The 19,707-nt window shown below is 43.2% G+C and overlaps 1 protein-coding gene across 1 annotated transcript; it reads right to left on the bottom strand.

The window, feature by feature from the left end:
- Positions 1-201: 201 nt before the first annotated feature.
- Positions 202-13,214, bottom strand: TBX19 (T-box transcription factor 19). Its single transcript, XM_088051720.1, has 8 exons — positions 12,994-13,214; positions 7,133-7,397; positions 5,139-5,273; positions 4,317-4,378; positions 3,272-3,333; positions 2,459-2,647; positions 1,286-1,418; positions 202-436 (listed from the first exon to the last, which is right to left on the bottom strand). The coding sequence occupies exons 1-8, from the start codon at positions 13,188-13,190 to the stop codon at positions 202-204; spliced, it is 1,278 nt and encodes a 425-aa protein (XP_087907846.1). The 5' UTR covers positions 13,191-13,214.
- Between the last annotated feature and the right edge of the window lie 6,493 nt (positions 13,215-19,707).

Here is a 19,707-nt window from a genome sequence, read left to right on the forward strand (position 1 = left end):
TAAAAGATGCAGTAACAAGCTGGTTCCTGTAATATCTCCTGCCTTTGCATTTTGGATTAGCTGGCACACAAAAGGTACGTTATGGGAAGTGATGAAGTCCTTTTCCTGCATACATTCTGCTTTGCACTGCACTCCTTGGGGATCATTTGCCATTTGTGTCTGTCTTGGTTGGCCAAGCTTCCCTCGGGAGCTGCCTGTCCATTAAAAGGAGTGTGAGGATGTCCACGTGGAGTCGGACAGTCTGGTGAGAGCGCCTTCCCCTTGTGCTTCCATGCTGCCAGACACCATTCCCTGCAGGGGGATTTGCACTGATGATGCAGCAGGTAAGGGGACATTACCCCTTAAAAACACGCTTGGAGGGCTGCTGTTCACCTCACTTCCCATGTTGGCAGCATTTACAGCACTGTTGCTCACTGTCCACAGGCAAGGGTAGTGGCTGGAAAAAAAGCAGCACACATGGAATGACTTATTTCAAAGCATTTAACCCGCATAAGATTTGTCACAGTAAAGTCAATTTCATTATCTGTTCAAAGGCAGCTAGTCAAACCAAGTTACCAAACTAGACCAGCCTTGAAGATCTTAAGTGAAAAATCAAGGTCAGCTGGTGACCTTGGAGGGAGGCATGGAGAGAAATGTGCGAGTATATGCGAGGTTTAAAAAATTAAAAGATCTTTTTATGTGCCTCTGTGACTTCTCCCCATCTCAGGAGCTGAGTCGGAAAAGTTTCTAGAGAGGGAGGTCACAAAGTCTCAGGATACTTCCTAGCTACTGTGGTATAAACACTGAGAAGAAAACGTACTCAGTCAGATAACAGTGCATTTGAAATTGCAGCTGATTTTCCTGACACCTAAGATAGAGAAGAAATGATTGCATTCATTTGGGGAAAAGAAGGGAAAATATTTGATAATTAATTGATTCTCTAGGTCTAAATTCCATCTGTTCCTAGAATAAGAGCCTCATTTCATGAAAGATAATAGTGAGAAATACATGAAAAAAAAATAATTTGGTTTTAAAATGCTCACAGATTATAGAGAACCCAGAATTCTTTCTGGGTGTTCCAAGATCCTGGTTTTCAGCAGTGCTGGGGAAAAATAAAGCTTCCATAGATTTAAGAGCAGAAGATAATTAACTTGTCAGCAAGATCTGCCCAGGAATCTTGAATTGGGCACTTAGGACACATTTCAAATCCCAGACACTGATTAAAGTTTGGAACAAAGGGAAAATCACCAGGGCAGTCCTACAAGCCTCAGTGCTCCTCATACCAGCAGTTTTCCTGTAAACTTACCTGGGTCCAGGGCTGGCACCTCCCTTTGTGTGTGGCACTGAGAGCAAGTTAGTGTGTGGAGATGGTGGCAAAGTCCAGCTGTCATGTCCTGAGAATACCTGAAGATTATTGCTGGAGCTCTCCAACAAGTTAACTTTGGAGGGGGGGAAAAAAAGCAACAAACAAATTTTCCGTGACTGTTGCAGACATTGTCTTAAGACAGCAAAACACAGACAGGCTTAAGGCAGCAATCTGATCATGAGGTCCCCAACCACAGCTAATAGAACAAAAGTCCCAGCCATAGGTAAAAAGGCAAAATTCCTGCATTCATTTAGAGAATAGCAAGGTGCCATTGAAATCCCAGTTGTGATACCTGAGAAGGTACAGCATAGGTACAGACATAGGATTTGCATTTTTGCAAGTCTGAGTAGTTTTTCATAATTGACATATGTCAGGCAATGTTTTGATAGAGATTTCCTTATAATCTGAGCTAAAATATTTGATAAACTCTTAAAAATATTGCCCCATTCCTGGAAATTTTCAAGGCCAGGTTGAATGGGGGTTTGGACAACTTGGTCTAGTGGAAGGTTTCTCTACCCATGGCAGGAGGGTTGGAACAAGATGATCTTTAAGGCCTCTCTCAAGCCAAACTGTTCTATGATAAATACTTCTATTAAACAGGAATTCTTGTTGAATTATAATTAGCAAGCAGATTACTTGATCCCCACTCTTCTTTCTGACCCACTTCTTCTGATCAAAGTAGAATCAATTTCTGGAACTCTGCACCCAGATCTAGAAAGCAAAAGGGACTCAAAAGATGTTCTGACAATACCAAAATCCCTTTGCCTCACATCAGCTCCTACCTGAGAGCTGCTTTGACTTGAGACCTCAACTGCATCATGGCAGGACATCGAAAGAAGACCTGAAATGCTTTTTGTATAACTGGAAGCCGTAGTGAAAACACGATCATACACTCTGGTTTATCATTAGGAGTGCACCCAGTACACTCCTAATGATGCACCCAGTCTTGGTACCTCTTGTTTCGCTGCCTCAATCACCCTGGGTGCACGGAGGGTTCTGTGCAGGTCGTCCCAAAGACTCAGCATGCCCTTTCCTGGGCTCACTCCAGTGCTTGTGCTAACCTAAGGCAAGGGGCAGGCAGGCAGAGGCAGCAAAGCAGTGCTCCAGGAGTACCTGTAGGGGAGTGATTCCTCTGCATGTAGGAGGGTGGGTATGGAGCAGGGCGATGGCCTCGCAGGGCTGGGTATCTCTCGCAGCTGTGGGGAGCCTGCGGAGCGGGCAGAGGCAAAGGTCCGCTGTACTGGTAATTAGAGCTTCCCGAGGCACACATTGGATCTGGGTTGGAAATCAACCAGCCACCCACTTGGAGGGAAAAGAGAGAGAACAAAACTGTTGCTATTGTTGCATTAAAGTGCTACCATACAACTAAGAAATAACCAGCCTTCTGCAACAATCAGCTGTGCCTCAGAAATACCAAGTAGATTCCAAGAAACTAGTTTGTGAAACAATTGACAAAAAAATAACAACCCTCCACCCCCTTCCCAACCCACCAACTCTGAAAACGTCACAAACATTAAAGAACAAATGAAAGAAAAGCTATCAGTAAAGCAAATGCAACTTCTGCTCCCTCTCATTTCTTTACCTGTTTACCTATGAAAGATAATTTTATAGGTGACAAAAACATTCACTAATACAAAAACAAAGGGGTAAGAAAGTCTTAAAAATGTTATATATCATCTTGATTCCAGATTCCTTTTAATTTTGAAAAACTGGTTTGTGTGGAAAATGATCCCTCTGCACAACCTCTCATATTATTTCCTAATGTGAGGTCTCTTAAATCTTCTTATTTTTTTAAAAGGGTCCCTCTCGATGAACACAAATTCAGGACTCAGTAAGTGACCAGTGTGAACCAGTTAAGCAAGGCCCAGGTTCTCAGCACCCATCATAAATCACAAAACCTGTAGCTGACACGAATAAAAACCTTACAGTGAGAATATGTCATATGTTGACCTTCAGAGACTGTCTCTGGAGCATCCTTAGAATGGTTTCTGAAAAACAAAATACTTAGTGGTAAGTGCTCTCATTGAAAAACTACAAAAGTTATAACCAGAACTATTCATTAAAAATTCCTCCTCTATAACCTTGCTAGGCAGCAGTAAATCTTCCTATGTTCTGTCATAAAAGAAGCAGGAGCTTTTGTCTGATGAGATAAACAAAAATGTTCCTAAGATTGTGCCATATCTGGGAGCTGAACATGGAATTCTAAATCTACCTGTGGGCACCATTCCTGCTTGCAGACAAGCTGAAGGCAGCACTCCCCCTTCCCCAGCTGGAAACCCTCACACCGATACACAGCAGCTTCTTAAGCGGTGAGAGGAATGAAAGGAAATACTGATTCTCCTGCAGGCACATGGGGCACTTCACATGTCAGAAGATAAAGCAGGTCCAAACAAAATAATTAGAAATTATGGTCCGGAATGCGTCATTTGGATGCCACTGTGCATTAGCGTGGGTGATGCAAGGAAAATTTTGCAAGACAAACTACAATTAATTCCTGATGGAAGCATCTCTGACATCTTACCTTTAATAAACCCATCATAAATTATCACACAGACTTAATAACAGCAGTGTAGTTACATTACGTTTACACTGTAATTTCACTTCAACTAGGCTTTTTTGACACCTGGAGTTAACATTTTTCTCCCTGGCCTACCAAATTACGGGATTCACTGGAGTGCAAGTATGCTGTAGTGAATATATGTGGGGTATAAGACTACTGGGGAAGCTCACACCATCTCATTTCAGGCTCTCTGTGTAGACAGAGGTAAGTGCCAGGATCCCCAAGAGCATGTTCACCCACTTCAGCACCTATTGTAATAATTATATAGTCTCCCCAATAATATCATTGGATTTAAGGCAGCAGAAACAAGATTCAGTTATGTAATTTATCTTTCATTTGGTGATGTCACAGTTTTAACCATATCAGCAGCAAAAAGCTACTGGATCAAAAAAACCCAAAAGATGAACTCACCTTTCCTTTGCATCCAGGAAGGCTTTGGCAAAGGGATTATACTTGATTTTGAGAGCTGTTATCTTGAGTTTACAGAAAACAAGGCATGTTAGTGAAGGCAATTTGAAATAGAAATGTGACAAAACATCCTCCAGAGTAATCTGAGTGGAACTGCCTGGGTTAGCCTGAAATATATCCCCACACTTGATGTTTTCCAGGGCTGGGTAGGAGACAGCTTTGCTGTCTGCTGATCAGTGCCACAGGCAAAACACCAGTTGGGGCAGCCTGGCATGAGCTGGTCTGGTAAATCCAGTGGAATGGTGCACCCTTTCAAGAGACTTTAAACACTGAATTCCTATCAAGTACGAATAAAATCTACAGCAACATTAGCTAAGGGATGTGGCACAGGAGTTGGCAATTCTTACAATCCAAAGCAAAAATTTCCAAAGGGCAGAAATTTTGCCATGAACTATTGTATTATAGGGAACGTGGAGGGGTAGGCTTATCATTATAACTATCAGTTTTTGCTGGAGAAAGATACTGGGCTTGACTGTAGGGCTATTTGGCTTTTTTTTTTTCCAGTAAAGGATTGGGATGCCGAAACAGATGGACCAGTCTGGAACAGCTGTGGCAGGATATTAAGCTAAACCTGGCTTAGTACTGGAGCCAGACACCAAATTAGTCAATGTTCTACTGCAGAGAAAATACAGAGTATTAGACTGGACAGAATATTACACTGCATGGGACTGGTGGGGAAACAAGAAGGCACACTGGTCTTGTAGTTAATCAGCTTCTAACAGACCTCATCAGTGGTGACCAGAGCACAGCGTGGCACCCGCCTACCTCCTCATTCTGGTAGGCAGTCACCGCTATGAACTGGGTCTCAGGGAAGGAGCAGTTCATCACCATCCGGTGGGGGCCTCCTACGCGAACTATGTGCACCTGGGGCTCGTATTTGTGCAGCGAGTTCAGCATTATCTGCAGGAAGCAAAACAGAGAGACAGCCCCCAGTACCACTCTGGTACCTCACAGCCACCCTCTGGCTGTGTGACAGAGCACCTGTCACTGCTGAACCTCCCCAGCTGAAGCAGGAGGGCAGGTGCCTTCCTCCCCTGCAGTAACCACAGGGCTGAACAGAATGAGACTTCACTGGGCTGTATTTAAGGCTTTGGATGCAGCAGCATCTCTGAGTATTTGTGTTAGCAGCTATGGCACTCAAGCCACTCGGCTTTCACTGCACTAGAGCCTGCTGAAACAGCTCAGGAGCAGTCCCTGTCTGGCTTCTGCTGTCTGGAAGACTCAGGATCACCATCACAGAAAAGGTGCCAGGAAGAAGCTACAGCAGTGATCCAGTCTCCTCTCTGGGCAAGATGAAGTGTATCTAAACAAGCCTTGGCAGATCATCTAACCTGGCACTAAAAGCTGTGAATAGCATTGATTCCAGGAGGTCTTTTAGGTCCTTTAATTTGCTCTAGTGCAAGAAAAATATTATTTTTTTTAATTTGTACTTTGCAAATTGATGTATACCTACATACATATATACCTATATATATATGTGTGTATATATATAAAAGAAAGAACACAGCTATTAGCATAAAGCACTGATAGTCATCAATTACCTTCTAATACCATCACAGAAGGGGCAGCTGAAGCACAGAGTGGGGACACGGTTTACTTTAACACTGTGGTCTTGATTTCAAAAGAAAGCAAAGGAAGCTTCAGTTGTTTGTTATTTAGTAACTTTTGTTTGGGTTCTGTTTCTCATACAGTATTTCCTCTCCTGCTTTCTACTGTTTCCCTCTCCTTCATATATAAATGCAGGATTCCTCTTTATTTTTCCCCAGGGACTCTTTGACCCTACAAGTTTCCTGTAGCTTTTCTCCCCCCATGCATATTTTTCTGAGGCTTTTGACTTTTCTGAGATCCTGGACACAAGACAAGCATTTGCAAATTCAGATCCTGTTCTATGCTCTACAATAATTCTTGTGTGCTGGTTCCACATACGATGAAGGAAAAGTCAGATCATCTTCCTGTTCTCCAATCTGTAAAACCTGAGATAATTTCCTACCTCATTAGAGTACTGAGCTTACAGAGGTACCTCGCAAACCTAATGGAAATAACAGACTGAGAACACATAACATTTACATGAAAGAAATTGATTCTGGGCTGACAAGTATCATCCACCGTAGGAGTTTTGTACAAAACAAACAAGCAAACAAAAGGTCTTGTGCAACATTTTGCCTTTAGATGCATCATCAAAAATAAAATATGAAACAAAACTAATTTTCCTGTTTGCATTTTTAAGGGGTTCAAAGAGAAAGTCACTTATTTCTGGTACATGTGGTTTCTTTCCAAAGGCCAACGCTGATTCAATAGAATATTGATAATTATCATGATGCAGAAGCAGACATAGTAATTATTTCATTTAGGAGCAGCCTTTTATTCTGCCATCTGACTCTTGCCAACATTCCACTTACACCAAACAACATTGGGGAACACAACAAAAACCTAATACCCATGGCCATTTTTCCCCCCTTTCTCTGAAGTCCTATGTAAAAATCCCCAGCACACAAGATCAACTCTGAAAAGACCCCTGACGATTAAGTAAACCACAGCACTCTGTCTCTCTTAACATCAAGAAGTCCATTAAAATCTGAAAGTGCCAATTAAGGCCTGTTTATCCCTGTTTACATTTGGCCTCCAGAGAATAATTGGCATCTGTGGGTGAAGAGGCCTGTAAGGGCTTCTATAATTACATAAATGCACCCTTGATATTTCTTGATTGGTAGGTGCTTGCAATTGAAGCCAAGAGGTGGTGTGGAAACATCAGGCCATACCTGCCCACTCCCATTGAGCTTGTTGGTAAGTTTGACTTTGCTGAAGGAAATGGCAGCTTTCATCCAGTGGGCCCCAAAGTTGGGAGAGTCTGGGTGGATGTAGACACAGCTGTGGTTTGGTGGCTCTGGTTTCCCTGCTGGCACCCATTCTCCATTGACGTACTTCCAGCGGTGGCCATCAGTCGGAGCGAAGTCCAGCAGGAAGGAGTACATGGCATTTGGATCCAAGCCCGACACGCTGATCTTCAAAACAGGGAACATCCGCCTGGCCGGGGAAACAAAACAGGGGGACACCACTGGAAACTGGTCTCGAAAGACTCTCCTCAGTATGTTTGTTTCCAGATGCTCACTGACTCGTTCAGTATAAAAGAACATCCTCCCTTCCTTCAATCCACCCTAGCCATCAGACCTCATGCTTGGCAGTTTTCTCCAGTTATTTGGTCCCATACTTCCATATTCCCTGACCTCACCAGCTTGACCATGTCCTTTTGCTTTTAGTTCCATCTTAAACGCAAGCTCTAAACTTCTACCCAGCCTTCCACTATCTTGTGTGCTTAAAACTGAAATCCTGCCTCTGTTCAGTTTTGGGAAAATGGTCCTTCTGTGCCTAAAGGTCCAACACCACCTTTTCTCAGGCCCCTTTTATTATTATCATTTTCTTTTGTAAAGGTGATTTGCAGGAGCCCACAGCTTGACTTTTAGTGGTTTTCTGTCTGTCCCAGTGCTTACAATTGATGCCACACAGCTCTGAATTGACACCTCAGTGCCTGAAAGTCTGCGGCAATACAGCTAATAGGGCTCCAACACTTCCAGGAACTGGGAATAATGTGTGGACATCAGAACAGAGGTGTCTCCCAGGAAAGGTATCCTATTCTTTAAGCTTCTTAGCTTGTCAAGGAATACCTGTAATTGCTGTTACATATCACCTCCTACATTCCTTTTCCATCAGTAACCGGCCTCCCTGCCCCAGACACCTCCATACTGACCTCTCCTGGCAACTGCCATTTCTCCATGCCACCTTTTTACAGACCATAAATGCCAATGAAGGCTGATGAATCTTTGAGCTCCTTTTCTCTGTGGCTACAGAGAAAGTACACCAAGCAACCAGAGGAATGGCCTGAGGTCCATAACCATGGGGCTAAGGTAAGGTAGCTCTCAGGGCTTAGGTACTATACAAGACATCCAAAGTACATAAGAAGGGAGCTGAAACTCCAGGCTGTCTTAAAGGACTGGAACTCTGCCCCTGCAGTCATACTCTCCAGTGACACCCAAATACAAATTGCTAACAATCATCATGACATCCCACTCACCTTTCTGGATATCTTTTTATTGTTTTTGCTGCATACATTCAGCACCTTCTGCTGACAGGAGAAGATAGAATTTGAGAAATTTGAGATTTTTCATCTAATATTAATACTTGCTGATACATGGTCAGTGCAGTATTGAATAAGATATCATAGAATGGTTTGGGTTGGAAAGGACCTTAAAGATCATCTTGTCCAAGTCCCTGGATTGATGTCTTCAACACCTTCCACTAGACCAAGTTGATCCAAGCTTCATTCAGTCTGGCCTTGAACACCTTCAGGGATGAGGCATCCACAACATCTCAGGGCAGCCTTTTCCAGTGCCTCACCATCCCTTGTAAGGGCATTCCATGTCCTTATAAAAAGTCCCTCTCCAGCTCTCTTGTAGCCCCCTTTAGGTACTGGGAGGCTGCTGTAAGGTCTCTCTCTCTCTCTCCAGACTGAACAACCTCAACTACCTCAGCTTTTCCTCAGAGGAGAGGTTCTCTCCTCCTGACTTGCTCCAACAGGTTGATGTCCTTCCTTTACTGGAGACCCCAGAGCTGGATGCAGCACTCCAGGTGGGGTCTCAGGAGAGCAGAGCAGAGGGTGAGAATCCCCTCCCTTGCCCTGCTGGCCATGCTGCTTTTGATGCAGCCCAGGATGTGTTTGGCTTTCTGGGCTGTCAGTGCACACTGGTGAATTGTGTTGTGCTTCTTGTCCACCAACACTCCTGAGTCCTGGTCCTCAGGGCTGCTCTGAACCTGTTCTCCACCCAGCCACCCAGTATTTTAATGCAGAACTAATAAGTTCTCTTTATGAGGTTTGCACAGGCCCTGCTCTCAAGCCAGTCCAGATCTCTCTGGATGACATCCCTTCCCTCCCCACATCAACCAGAGCACACAGCTGGGGGGTGCTGGCAAACTTGCTGAGGGTGTGCCCCTGTCACCAACAAAGGTAATGAAAAGCTCTAGTCCCAGTACTGACCCCTGAGGAACAGCACTCCTCACTGGTCTCTAAGCTACAGAGAACCATGACCTTTCTAATTAAATAGAAGCTTAGTCAAGGATTTATACACTGCACATGTATTTCTGATCAGGGTGCATCAGCTACAAAACTGGGATGTGATAAAAAGTATGGATGTATTTCTCCTTCCAATGCTTAGATCTCCCCCAGTCAATGTTCAAAGTACCACATTTAGATACATAGCTGAAATTGAATTAGAGGGTAAAATTAATCCACATGAAAATTTAATTTCACTAGATTGCGCAGAGCTATTTGTGTTACACACAGATTGCAAATTCCTCTGCCCACAATGCAGGCAGGCTGCTCTGCCTTTTTATTTGAGAGGCTCAAATTTACCCCCAAAGGACCTATAGACCAATCCAGAAGAGAATACAGTCACCATCAATTTTAACCTCCTGTGGAACTAAGATTAGAGCACTTCCTTGTGTTAACCAGCGTCACACCCAGTAATTCCCCACCTCACTTGGACCAGCATGTCTTGACCATACAGATGGGAACATTTCTAACGATGGGAAACTTACCACCTAACATGTTCTGCTGATTAAGTGACTTTACTGTTAAAATCTGTCTTTTAGCATGGAAAATTGTGACTTCTCCAAATTTGTTTCAGAGTGTTTGTTTCAATGACCAGGTAGGTGCACATGTGACCTCCATTGTTGCAATAGCTGAGCACTTCAGCCTCTTCAATTTATTTAGAGCAAATCTGCTGCAATTACTCCACAGTACAGACCTTGAGTGGGAAGATGTTTGGTATCAAACTTGAATGTGCAGTAACCAGTAAAGTTGCTTTAGCATTCAAGCCTGGAAGGGGCTTCTTTTCCCCCACTTGTGGCTGCCTGCTCTGATGCCCTACAGATTCTCCCCATACACAGAGGGGAACAGTGGCACCTTCCTGTCTCCAGGCAATAGCAGGGATTGCAAAGGCTCAGGATACTGCCTAGCTAATGTGGTATAAACACTGAGAGAGAGGAAACCCACTCAGTCAGGTAACAGCACATTTGATATTGAAATGTCAATTGAATACAATAGGTCTGAGTAAAATAGGAGATGGTTTCCCACTGTATCAGCTGCACCCATTGGGATGTATTTTGTGAGATAGCACGTGGTCTATTTTAATGATGTCTATCCTGTTCAGAATATATCTATCTCCCCTAGGCATATTGCTGGGGCAGGTGATTATTATAATGAAGTATGATACAGTCACAGAGACATATCTGTATATTAACACTGAAGTTGGTTCATCTAACTGTGATATTTTGGGACCCTCAGTACCAATTAGAGATGACTCAAAGCAGATAGAATTGTGCATGCCAGAATTTGACACTTGAGGATCACTAATCAATTAGACTTTCATTCTCTGGGATACTCCCGTATCGGGTTTCTGTTTAATTTCTGAGCTTTGCTAACAATGTGTCTGTCCACACCAACTGTTTTAGTTTTCACACACAAAAGTTCAGGCTGGCTCTTCTCTTTCATTGTAGAAGACACTTTTCAAAAGCATTCATCTACCCTTCAACAAGAATGGTTTAGTTGTACTCATTTAGCAGCAGCAGAATGAGATCAATATTTTTTCTACAGAGAATCTCTCTGGAGACAATCACTGAAGAATCCTGAACCTGAGAAAAACTCAGCACTCGTAGGAAATTGTCTCGAGTTTGTCTCCTTTTGAATAGCATGGTTCAGAGTTCTTTGCTGCAGGCCACAGCCTGTAGTTTCTTTGTTTTAGTGTGCTGCTGTGTTTTCAGATGAAAGACACTTTCAGAAATGCAGAGATCCTTTTTCATAGTCTCTGATGCTACACTAACTATGTTAGAAGGAATCATGCAAATGGCAGTGTGACATACTTTCATAATTTTTTATTTTGAGATTGCTGTAGTTTGATCATAAAGAACCTATTCCTGCTCTCACTGACATTTTTAGAGATGTCACTGGCTATAGGAAAAGTAGAATCAGGCTGATAAGGAGTGTATAAGTTAAAATAAAAAAAATAGGCAGCTTACACAATGAAATAAAAAGTACCCAGGCATATTCAGATAATGAAAGATTCCCTTATCAACATTATAAAAAGATTTTATCTATGCACTCACCCTGACATTTCAGAAAGAGCTACTATCACTGTGAACTCATGATTTTCATTAGCTGAGAGAAAAGAAACTGAAAAAACCCTGTTGATAAAGTGTGATTCTTTGTACCAGTTTAATTAATCATCTTACCTCATTTTTAGTCACTTTCACTGCTAATTAGCCAGTTTAAGCTACTGTGCACCAAGTAAAAGTCCACTTTGAAGTTTGCTGTAGCCTAATAGCAGTTTTCAAAGCAATTTAAATGAAGCAAAAGCAGCTTCATGATGTAAAGAGAACCTCAGCAGCAGATTTCTATCAGTATAGGTTATTAGGAGGAATCAGAATGGCAACAGGTACTCTTACACCAGGAGCTGGTACTTTGGGAAGGTAACTGCTGCAGGATCACCTTGCTGAGCCAACAGACTAGATTTTTCATTTTTACTGCTTCCACTTATCTCCCTCATCAAACTACAGTCCACAGTAATTTCATCCACAAATTCTGCTAAATCAAAGTCTGAAAAATTAATGAAACTCACACCACGAGTAAATCTTTCTCTCCATCTCTTAATTCCTCTTTTTTATGTGGATCTCCTGAGGGGTCTTGCAAAACATATGCATGTTGAGGGAGCAGCTGGGGTGAGGGGCAGCAGAGGGCTGGAGACAATAAATAAAGTAAAAACCTTAGTACCACTGTGCAAATCTTACTGTGGTAGCTGCTTGTCTGTTCTGGGCTGGACTCTGCTGTCAGCCCGGTTCAGAGCAGAACCTCTGTGGAGAGCCTTCTTCAAGCCAGTGCCTGATTCAGAATTAACATCCTTCTCACCAGATTTTTCACTTTTTTCCTGTGCCTGTGTTCCCCAAATAGTAAGACGTGATCCATTTATACCACAGTGTTTTGTCCTTCTAAAACAGTGTATGTTAAGCAATATTCCACTCTTGTTTCTAAGGGCACCAGCAACAGCTGTGGGACCATGCAATTCAGACTGCACATACACAGAGAGCACGTAGGGCAGTTTTATTGCACCCATTCTGGTACAGACTGCTTGTACAAGCTGTTAATACCCAAGGCCAGAGGGATGGGAACTGCAGCTGGGGATGACAGCACCAATCTGCTTCTGTGCAGTAATTTGAAGCCTACAGGTGAGGACTTGTTAATATAGAATGATGATTATTAGCATAAGAAGTCATTCCAAAAGGTTTGAGAGGCATTCCCTTGCAGAAGTTTCCTTTTTGTACAATCACAAGTTAGTCAATATATTTTTCCAGCATGCTTCATAGGAGGAATGGTTTGGGAGTGACCAGAAAGAAGCAGGGTCACCCCGTCTTTTTCATACACTGGTTTTAGCAGACTGCAAGGCTGCAGTCCCCTAAAAACTCTGGTGTGCTCATTGCAGTACTCTCGAGTCTGCACACACTGTTTATTATTGTAGAGCTTAACCCCCCTGGCTGTCACCTCCACTGAGCCCGCAGTGCTGAGCAGATCACTCACCTGCCATTCTTGGTCACGATCATCTCATTAGTGACTTCCCTGAATCTCTGCCAGAGCGTCGCATCCTCCAAGACAACCTGGAGCTGCTTCTCCGTGGGGTCGCCTTTGTCTCTCCCAGCCCGGAGTTCACTCTCCACTACGCTGAGGAGCCTGGAGACGGTGCAGTCGCTGGGTTTTTTGCAGCCCAGGTCTGCCATGACGGCTTTACTGCCAGAAACTTCAGGTAGCTGCTGAAAAGACAAAAATAATAAGCCAAATAAAAAAAAAGAAGTCAGTTCATTGGGCACCGTCTGACAAACGTGCTCTCCTCACTCTTCTGCCACTGCCTGGCTCTTTCCCCTGGAAGTCCCAATGGGCAGTGACACCAGTGTGTGGAGGTTTACGCACACGCTCCACACAAAAAGAGGACTATCTCCTAATTACCTGTTAGACAGTCAGGTGGGTGGCTGGCTGATGACTCAATTGGCTGCCTTGAAAGAAGAGTCCTCCATCCAAATTAGCATGCTTTTATCTTTTTTCAACCTGAAGTGGGTCTAATTGTTCTGCTTGAGAACCAGGTTTCCATTAATGAAAATTGTTTCATTTCCAGACTGAAACAATGCATGGAAATTGCATTCATGCTGGTGCGGACTCTAACTGAAGGAGCTGGGAAGAGTCAAGATAGTTACACAGAGAAGGTTGTCTTAAAATATTTTCACCATGAATGTCACATAAATGCATTAACCTCATTTTTCTACATTCCTAAATCAAAATATAGCAGTAAGAGACCTTTCTGCACCGAGGTTTCAATGCACAAGGAGAAGGCAGCATCCCTGCACTCCATTGTGGATGGACATTGTGTCCATCCTTTGGTCCCTCTGTCATTCACAAAACCCCTGCTGCACCTTACAGGTGGCTGAACACCCCTCTGGCTGCCTTCCCAGGGACAGACTGCGTACTTCTGGGCTGGGATGAGCTTAACTGCCTGAGGCCTGGCACTGTTGACCAAATCAAGGTCAATCTCATGCAAAAGCATTGCAAAAAGTCGTTCCCTCTCACCTCATGCTGAGACCTTCTCTGATCCAACAACACATGCCCTCCACAAAAAAACCCACCATTTTACTGAGGACTCCAACAATCTCAGCATTCAGCCAAAGAGAGGAGAGATGTGAGTTTGGTCCCCTGCTGGAGGGTTAAGTGGAAGCCACACAAATAACTGTGACCTGAAAACACTGGACTTTGGTATATAACAAATGCTGGAGTACCTAACTTCTCCTGATACATCTCTGATAATGCCTTTTAAATTTCTGGTCTGTTGAACATGACATAGTCAGGGACTTGAGTATGAAAACGTAGTCCTAGAGGCCATTTTTAGAGAAATACATTTTCTGTCTGTTTATTGAGAACTTTGCATTCTTTCAGTTCAATAGTCCCTGTTGAATTTCTGTGCTTCTGCCTCTTCTAGAAAGACAAAATGACTTCGTGGATCACTGTTGGTATTTTTTACAGACAAGAAAAAGCATGGCACACTTTATAAAACAGAATTTAAGTTAAATCCATCATCCACAAGGCTCAACAGGTCTTGCCTTTAAAAAAAAGGAGAGGTACCATCCATCTAAACAACAATGGCCAGACCTTGATGGCACCTTATTTAGCACCCTTCCAACCCAGATCATTCTATGATTCTATGATTCTATGCTGCTTTCAAACTTCACACTCTGACGCCTCTTCCCCTCTTCTTTTTTTAATTGTCAACTCGTAACAAAAATACCTAGATTATTTTATAAGTAAACTTATAACAGATGAGTTACTTTAGCAGATGTCAGCAACTTCTGGTTGATAAAGAGCCCACTTTCACTGCTGAACAACTAAAGACTGTACTTCAAAATCTATAGGATATTTAGGTACCTGGAAGGGTACCACTTTGAATTTGGAAAAATAATTGCATCTCAGGTAGGCTGGTGTAAATGGAACATGTTTATGTTTGGCTTCCCCTTTCCAAATACTCAAAGAGGAGAAAGAAGCTGCTACTGATTTTTTTCCCTACATGTGATCAAATGGCATAGGAAATGCATAGGAGACTATATGAGACAGTTTTAAATTTTATTATAGTACAGATGCAAATAGCTGGAGCTGGTAGAAGTGCCGTGAATTTCAATTCAACATCTTCAGGTTTTCAGTAAGTTCTAAAACAGGTACATGTTACTTTGGGATTTTTTTTTTAGCTGAAGCCCTATTTCCATACAGCCTTTTTAGATATAATTGCTCAGAAATCAGAAGAGTCAAAGTTAAGGCAGGTAAAGTGACAACAGCTCATAAAAGTAATAATATTCCAGTAGTTACACAGAGTTTTTTTGACAGACAAATAAAAAGAGGAGCAGCCTGGCTTTCAGGAGTACTCACTGCCCATCTCTCCTGCAGGGCTTCAAGTGGAGTGATACTGGATTAAAGCCTCCAAAAATCAGATCCCATCTACCTTCCTCAAGATGCTTAGAACTTAAAGGAAACCAAAAGTATGCAAAAAAACAACAACAGTTCACGTTGGTGGAAGGGTTTCCAAATGAGGAAGTGAAACTCTCTCGCCAGCAGACACTGGTGCATCACTAGAGGTAAAGAATATGCTCAGCAAAGATGGGTTGGAAATGGAGGCTGCCACAAAGCAAAAGAAAGGGAGGTCCTGCTTGGAGTGCAGTGCTTGCCCAAGCACTCCTGGGACTGAGCTGTAGAGAGGGAGGGGGAATGGATAATGGACCTGTTCCAGTAGTGGGCTGGGAAGAGTTTTTCATCAATTAGACTTGATTGTTTTTCACAACTAGCATCCCTAAGCACGAATGTTTTTACTTCGGAGTACCATACTAAAATTTGTATCCTGCCCAGTAATAAAATGCACTTTCAGATCTCAGAAGTGGGTAACACTTATGGTTATCACTCATACAAGGTGTCTGATTCTTGAAAGTCTAGTGTCCAGAGGAAAAAATAAACCACAAATCTAACAACTTAAAATACCTGACTTTCACAGTTTGAATTTTAGTAACTGTTACCATAGCTCAGGACACCTGAATCCACAGCATTTTCCAAAATGAGAGTAGTTACCTGTGGCTGGTTAGTGGGAATGGCCCAATTGCTATTTTCAGCATGGGGAAGGTTGTTTCAGCTCCTGTTCAGCCAAAGGGCAATTTGTGTTGCGTGTAGCAGGAGGCAGAGTCTGCCACTGACACATCTTTCCAACCTAAAAGAATTAGCCAAAGAAATAATAAGTTTACAAGTATGCAAGTACATGTTCAGCTGCAGGTACTTGGGCCTGAGATTTTACTTTAAAACACACTTCCAGATTCTGTGAATGAGGCTTCTTTGCTTTGTGCACTGTTTCACACAGCTGCCATGGGAGAGGGCTACAGAACAGAAAGCAGATAAATTCAGAGTGACAGTTGTTTGTTTACTGTTGGCTTTTCATTTAACAAAAATATTACGTGTGGAAATTTACTTTGAATATTCAGCCTGTTTTAGGAGAAGTGAGAGACATCCTCTAATCTTCTGTCTCTCCATACACCTAAGCAACAACTTGGAATGCTTTCCAAGCAACCATTCTTTCTCCTACTTTCTTGCAAGATTAATATTTCCAAGTCTACAGGTGCTGAAACAGAGGCCCAAACAGATTAATGTCACTGGCTGTAGGTATTGCCAGGGCACGGAGAACAATCCATTCTCAGATGTGGCTTATTTCTTGGACTGGAAGTTAAATTTCCCTGAACCTGACATTTGAAGAAAAAGTAGCTGGACATAGAGAGAAGCACAGTAAATGTTCCTGGTGACTGACAGCCAGTGCCAGGGCCAAAGGACAGAAAACTGTTTATTGCCCCTCTAGCACTTGTCACCCACTTAATTAGACAAGCAAATCAGTGGGTGCAGCAGAAGGAACAGAAAATGCCCTTACAAAACCTGCAAATTTGTAAGCTTTCCCTGAAACACAGCTGGGAGAGCTGGGCACTCCCAAGCAGGGATCAGACTCCTTGTGGCACACAGACAGAACTAGCTCAAAACACAAGCACAACATTTACAATCATCTCCAATTTATTAACAAGAATTTAGTAACTCATATTTTAAATGAAGCAACAAGGACTGGGGAGAGCAGTGAAAGAACAATCAGAACAATCGTTCAATACTTATTTAACTTCACTCACCAAGTTACAGCAGGAAAAAGCAAGGGGTTATTTTTGACTTTCTAATTACGCTTGTTCTTAAATGCCCCTGGCCACCAGCTGGTGAGGTACACAGAAAGAAGGGGGGGAAAAAAGCAAACAAGAAAAAAGGTAATTAAAGAGGGCTTTCTTGCCTTGACATTGGATAGCTGTTTTTTGGCCTTTAGCTGTATGTTTCCAAAGAAAAGGCAGCCTTTCATCATCAGATGAAATTGCAGAAAATAAGACTCATTCTTTCCATCTCCAAAGCTCCCAGAGCACCATTCAACCAACCCCCCTCTGAACACTGAGTCCCAACAGCACCGGGAAATGTAACCTCCATCACCATGACACTCCCAGGAAATCAACACCTATCAACTACCACGGAATAATTAAGAATGGATAAAAAGACAGCTGCTTTCCTTCTGTTTTTTAATCATGTATCCAGCCCCTTAAGAGATTGCTAGGCTAGAGGGGACTTAAAGAAGATTAGCCTTTTCATTAATGTCGGGGTGGGGGGACAGTTTCAATAACTTCCCCAGGGTATGTTTTTAGCAGCAAGGCAAGCAGTGTGTTCGAGTGGTACCTCCCTGTCTGGTGTTGTAACTGAGATTACACTGAGATTAATTTTGAGCCCAAGGACCAGGGAAGGCTTTCCACAACAATCTTTCTGCTTTTTAAAATGAGAAGGAAGAAAACAAACAAACAAACCCAAAGAAAAAAACTAAATGTAGTGTGATGTGTTGACCCTGTATCGGTGCCAGGTACCTGCCAAAGGGTGGGTGCTGCTCTGTCTCTCCCATCCTCTCCCCTCCCCAGCAGGTACAGAGAAAATATTTCAAATGGCTCATGGGTTGAAATAAGGACAGGGAGAGATCACTCACCAGGTACCATCATGGGCAAAACAGGCTTGACTTGGGGAGATTAGTTTAATTTATTACCAATGAAAACTGAGTAAGCTAGTAAGAAATAAAACCTAAATGTTAAAATCCCTTCCCTGCACCCCTCATTTCTTCCCAGGCCTGACTTCCCTCCTGATTTTCTCTTCCTCCTCCCTTCCACCTTCTCAGGGGAAGGACTCCTCACACTCTTCCCCAGCTCCAGCACAGGATTCCTCCTATGGAAAACAATCCTCCACGAACTTCTCCACCAGCCCTTCCCACAGTTTTTTACATGGTGCTCTAGCAAGGGTCACTTCCATGCGGTGCAATCCTTCAGGAACAGGCTGCTGCAGTGTGGCTCCTCTGCGGGGTCACAAGTCCTGCCAGCAAACCTGCTCCAGTGTGGGCTCCCCTGTCCAGGAGTCTGCTCCAGCTTGGGCTTCCCACAAATCCCAGCCTCCTATGGGCATCCATCTGCTCTGGCAGATGGGTCTCTGCAGCATCCCCACGGACCTCCACGAGCTGCAGGGCACAGCTGCCTCACCACACTCAGCACCATGGGCTGCAGGGGAATCTCTGCTCAGGTACCTGGAGCACCTCCTGCCACTCCTTCTCCACTGACCTTGGTGTCTGCAGGGCTGCTTCTCTCACACATTCTCTCCCATCTCTTTGGATGTGTTAGTGCAAGGGGTTTTTCTCCTCAAATATGTTATCCCAGAGGCACTCTTGCTGTTGGGCTCAGCCTTGGCCAGCAGCAGGCTCATCTTGGAACCAGCTGGCCTTGGCTCTATCAGCCTATGGGAAGCTTCTGGCAGCTTCTCAGGGAAGCCACCCCTGTAGCCCCCTCACCAAAACATTGATAGCAAACCAAATATATGTAGTCAGGCTGGTGATCAATGTAAGTTAGTTTGTTTTAAACAATAACTATACTTTTCCTTAATTTATTTTTTCTACTTGAAGACCTTCAGTGACATCTTCAGACATGAATTATCACCTAGAGGAAGAAACTATTACTGGTCCCATCTTTAAGATCAGAAAATAATTTAAAAAGTAAGAGATTCCAAGGAGAGATTTAAGTCCTACTTACATCTCAGAACAAAAGTAATACATTCAGTGTTTACTGAGCAAACCAAACATGCACTTTTGACCTGGATGCATAGGTTAAAGCTTTCTGCTAACAATGAGGGTTAACAAGTTGCAAATAGGACTCCATTTAAGCAGTTGATTCTCTCAAAAGTGATGAGCCTGACACGTCCTGTTACACACAAACAGAAACCACAGGAGCATATGCCCATGATAAAATACTTTCTTTTCACACCACATACTGCATCATAGAATGGTTCAGGTTGGAAGAGACCTTCAAGATCATCTTTCTCCAGCCCCCCTGCCATGGGCAGCTATACCTTCTGCTAGACCAGGTTGCTCAGAGCCCCATCCAGCCTGGCCTTGAGCATTTCCAGGGATGGGGCATCCACAGCTTCTCTGGGAAATCAGTTCCTGTGTCTCACAGTAAAGGATTTCTTAGAAATCCTTAATCTAAACCTCCCTTCTTCCAGTATGAAGCTGTTCACCCTTGTCCTGTCACTATGTGCCCTTGTACAAAGCCCCTCTCCAGCTTTCAGTACTTCCCCAGGTTTTAGGGCATGACAGCCCCTCAGAGCTGCAATGAAATCTCA

The sequence above is a fragment of the Pseudopodoces humilis genome, chromosome 2, assembly GCF_049639895.1.
Source record: "Pseudopodoces humilis isolate 2021_Gansu_Grassland_sample_001 chromosome 2, ASM4963989v1, whole genome shotgun sequence".
NCBI lineage: Eukaryota > Metazoa > Chordata > Aves > Passeriformes > Paridae > Pseudopodoces > Pseudopodoces humilis.

What these genes read in the sequence shown, in the direction of transcription:
- TBX19 (XM_088051720.1), bottom strand. Translation starts at nt 13,190, where the DNA reads ATGGCAGACCTGGGCTGCAAAAAACCCAGCGACTGCACCGTCTCCAGG. An exon ending in TTCCTGGATGCAAAGGAAAG is followed by an intron (nt 3,334 to 4,316) that starts GTGAGTTCATCT and finishes TTTGTTTTTCAG; the next exon opens with AAACCATTCTAAGGATGCTC. An exon ending in GAGGAATCACTCCCCTACAG is followed by an intron (nt 1,419 to 2,458) that starts GTACTCCTGGAG and finishes CCCCCTCCAAAG; the next exon opens with TTAACTTGTTGGAGAGCTCC.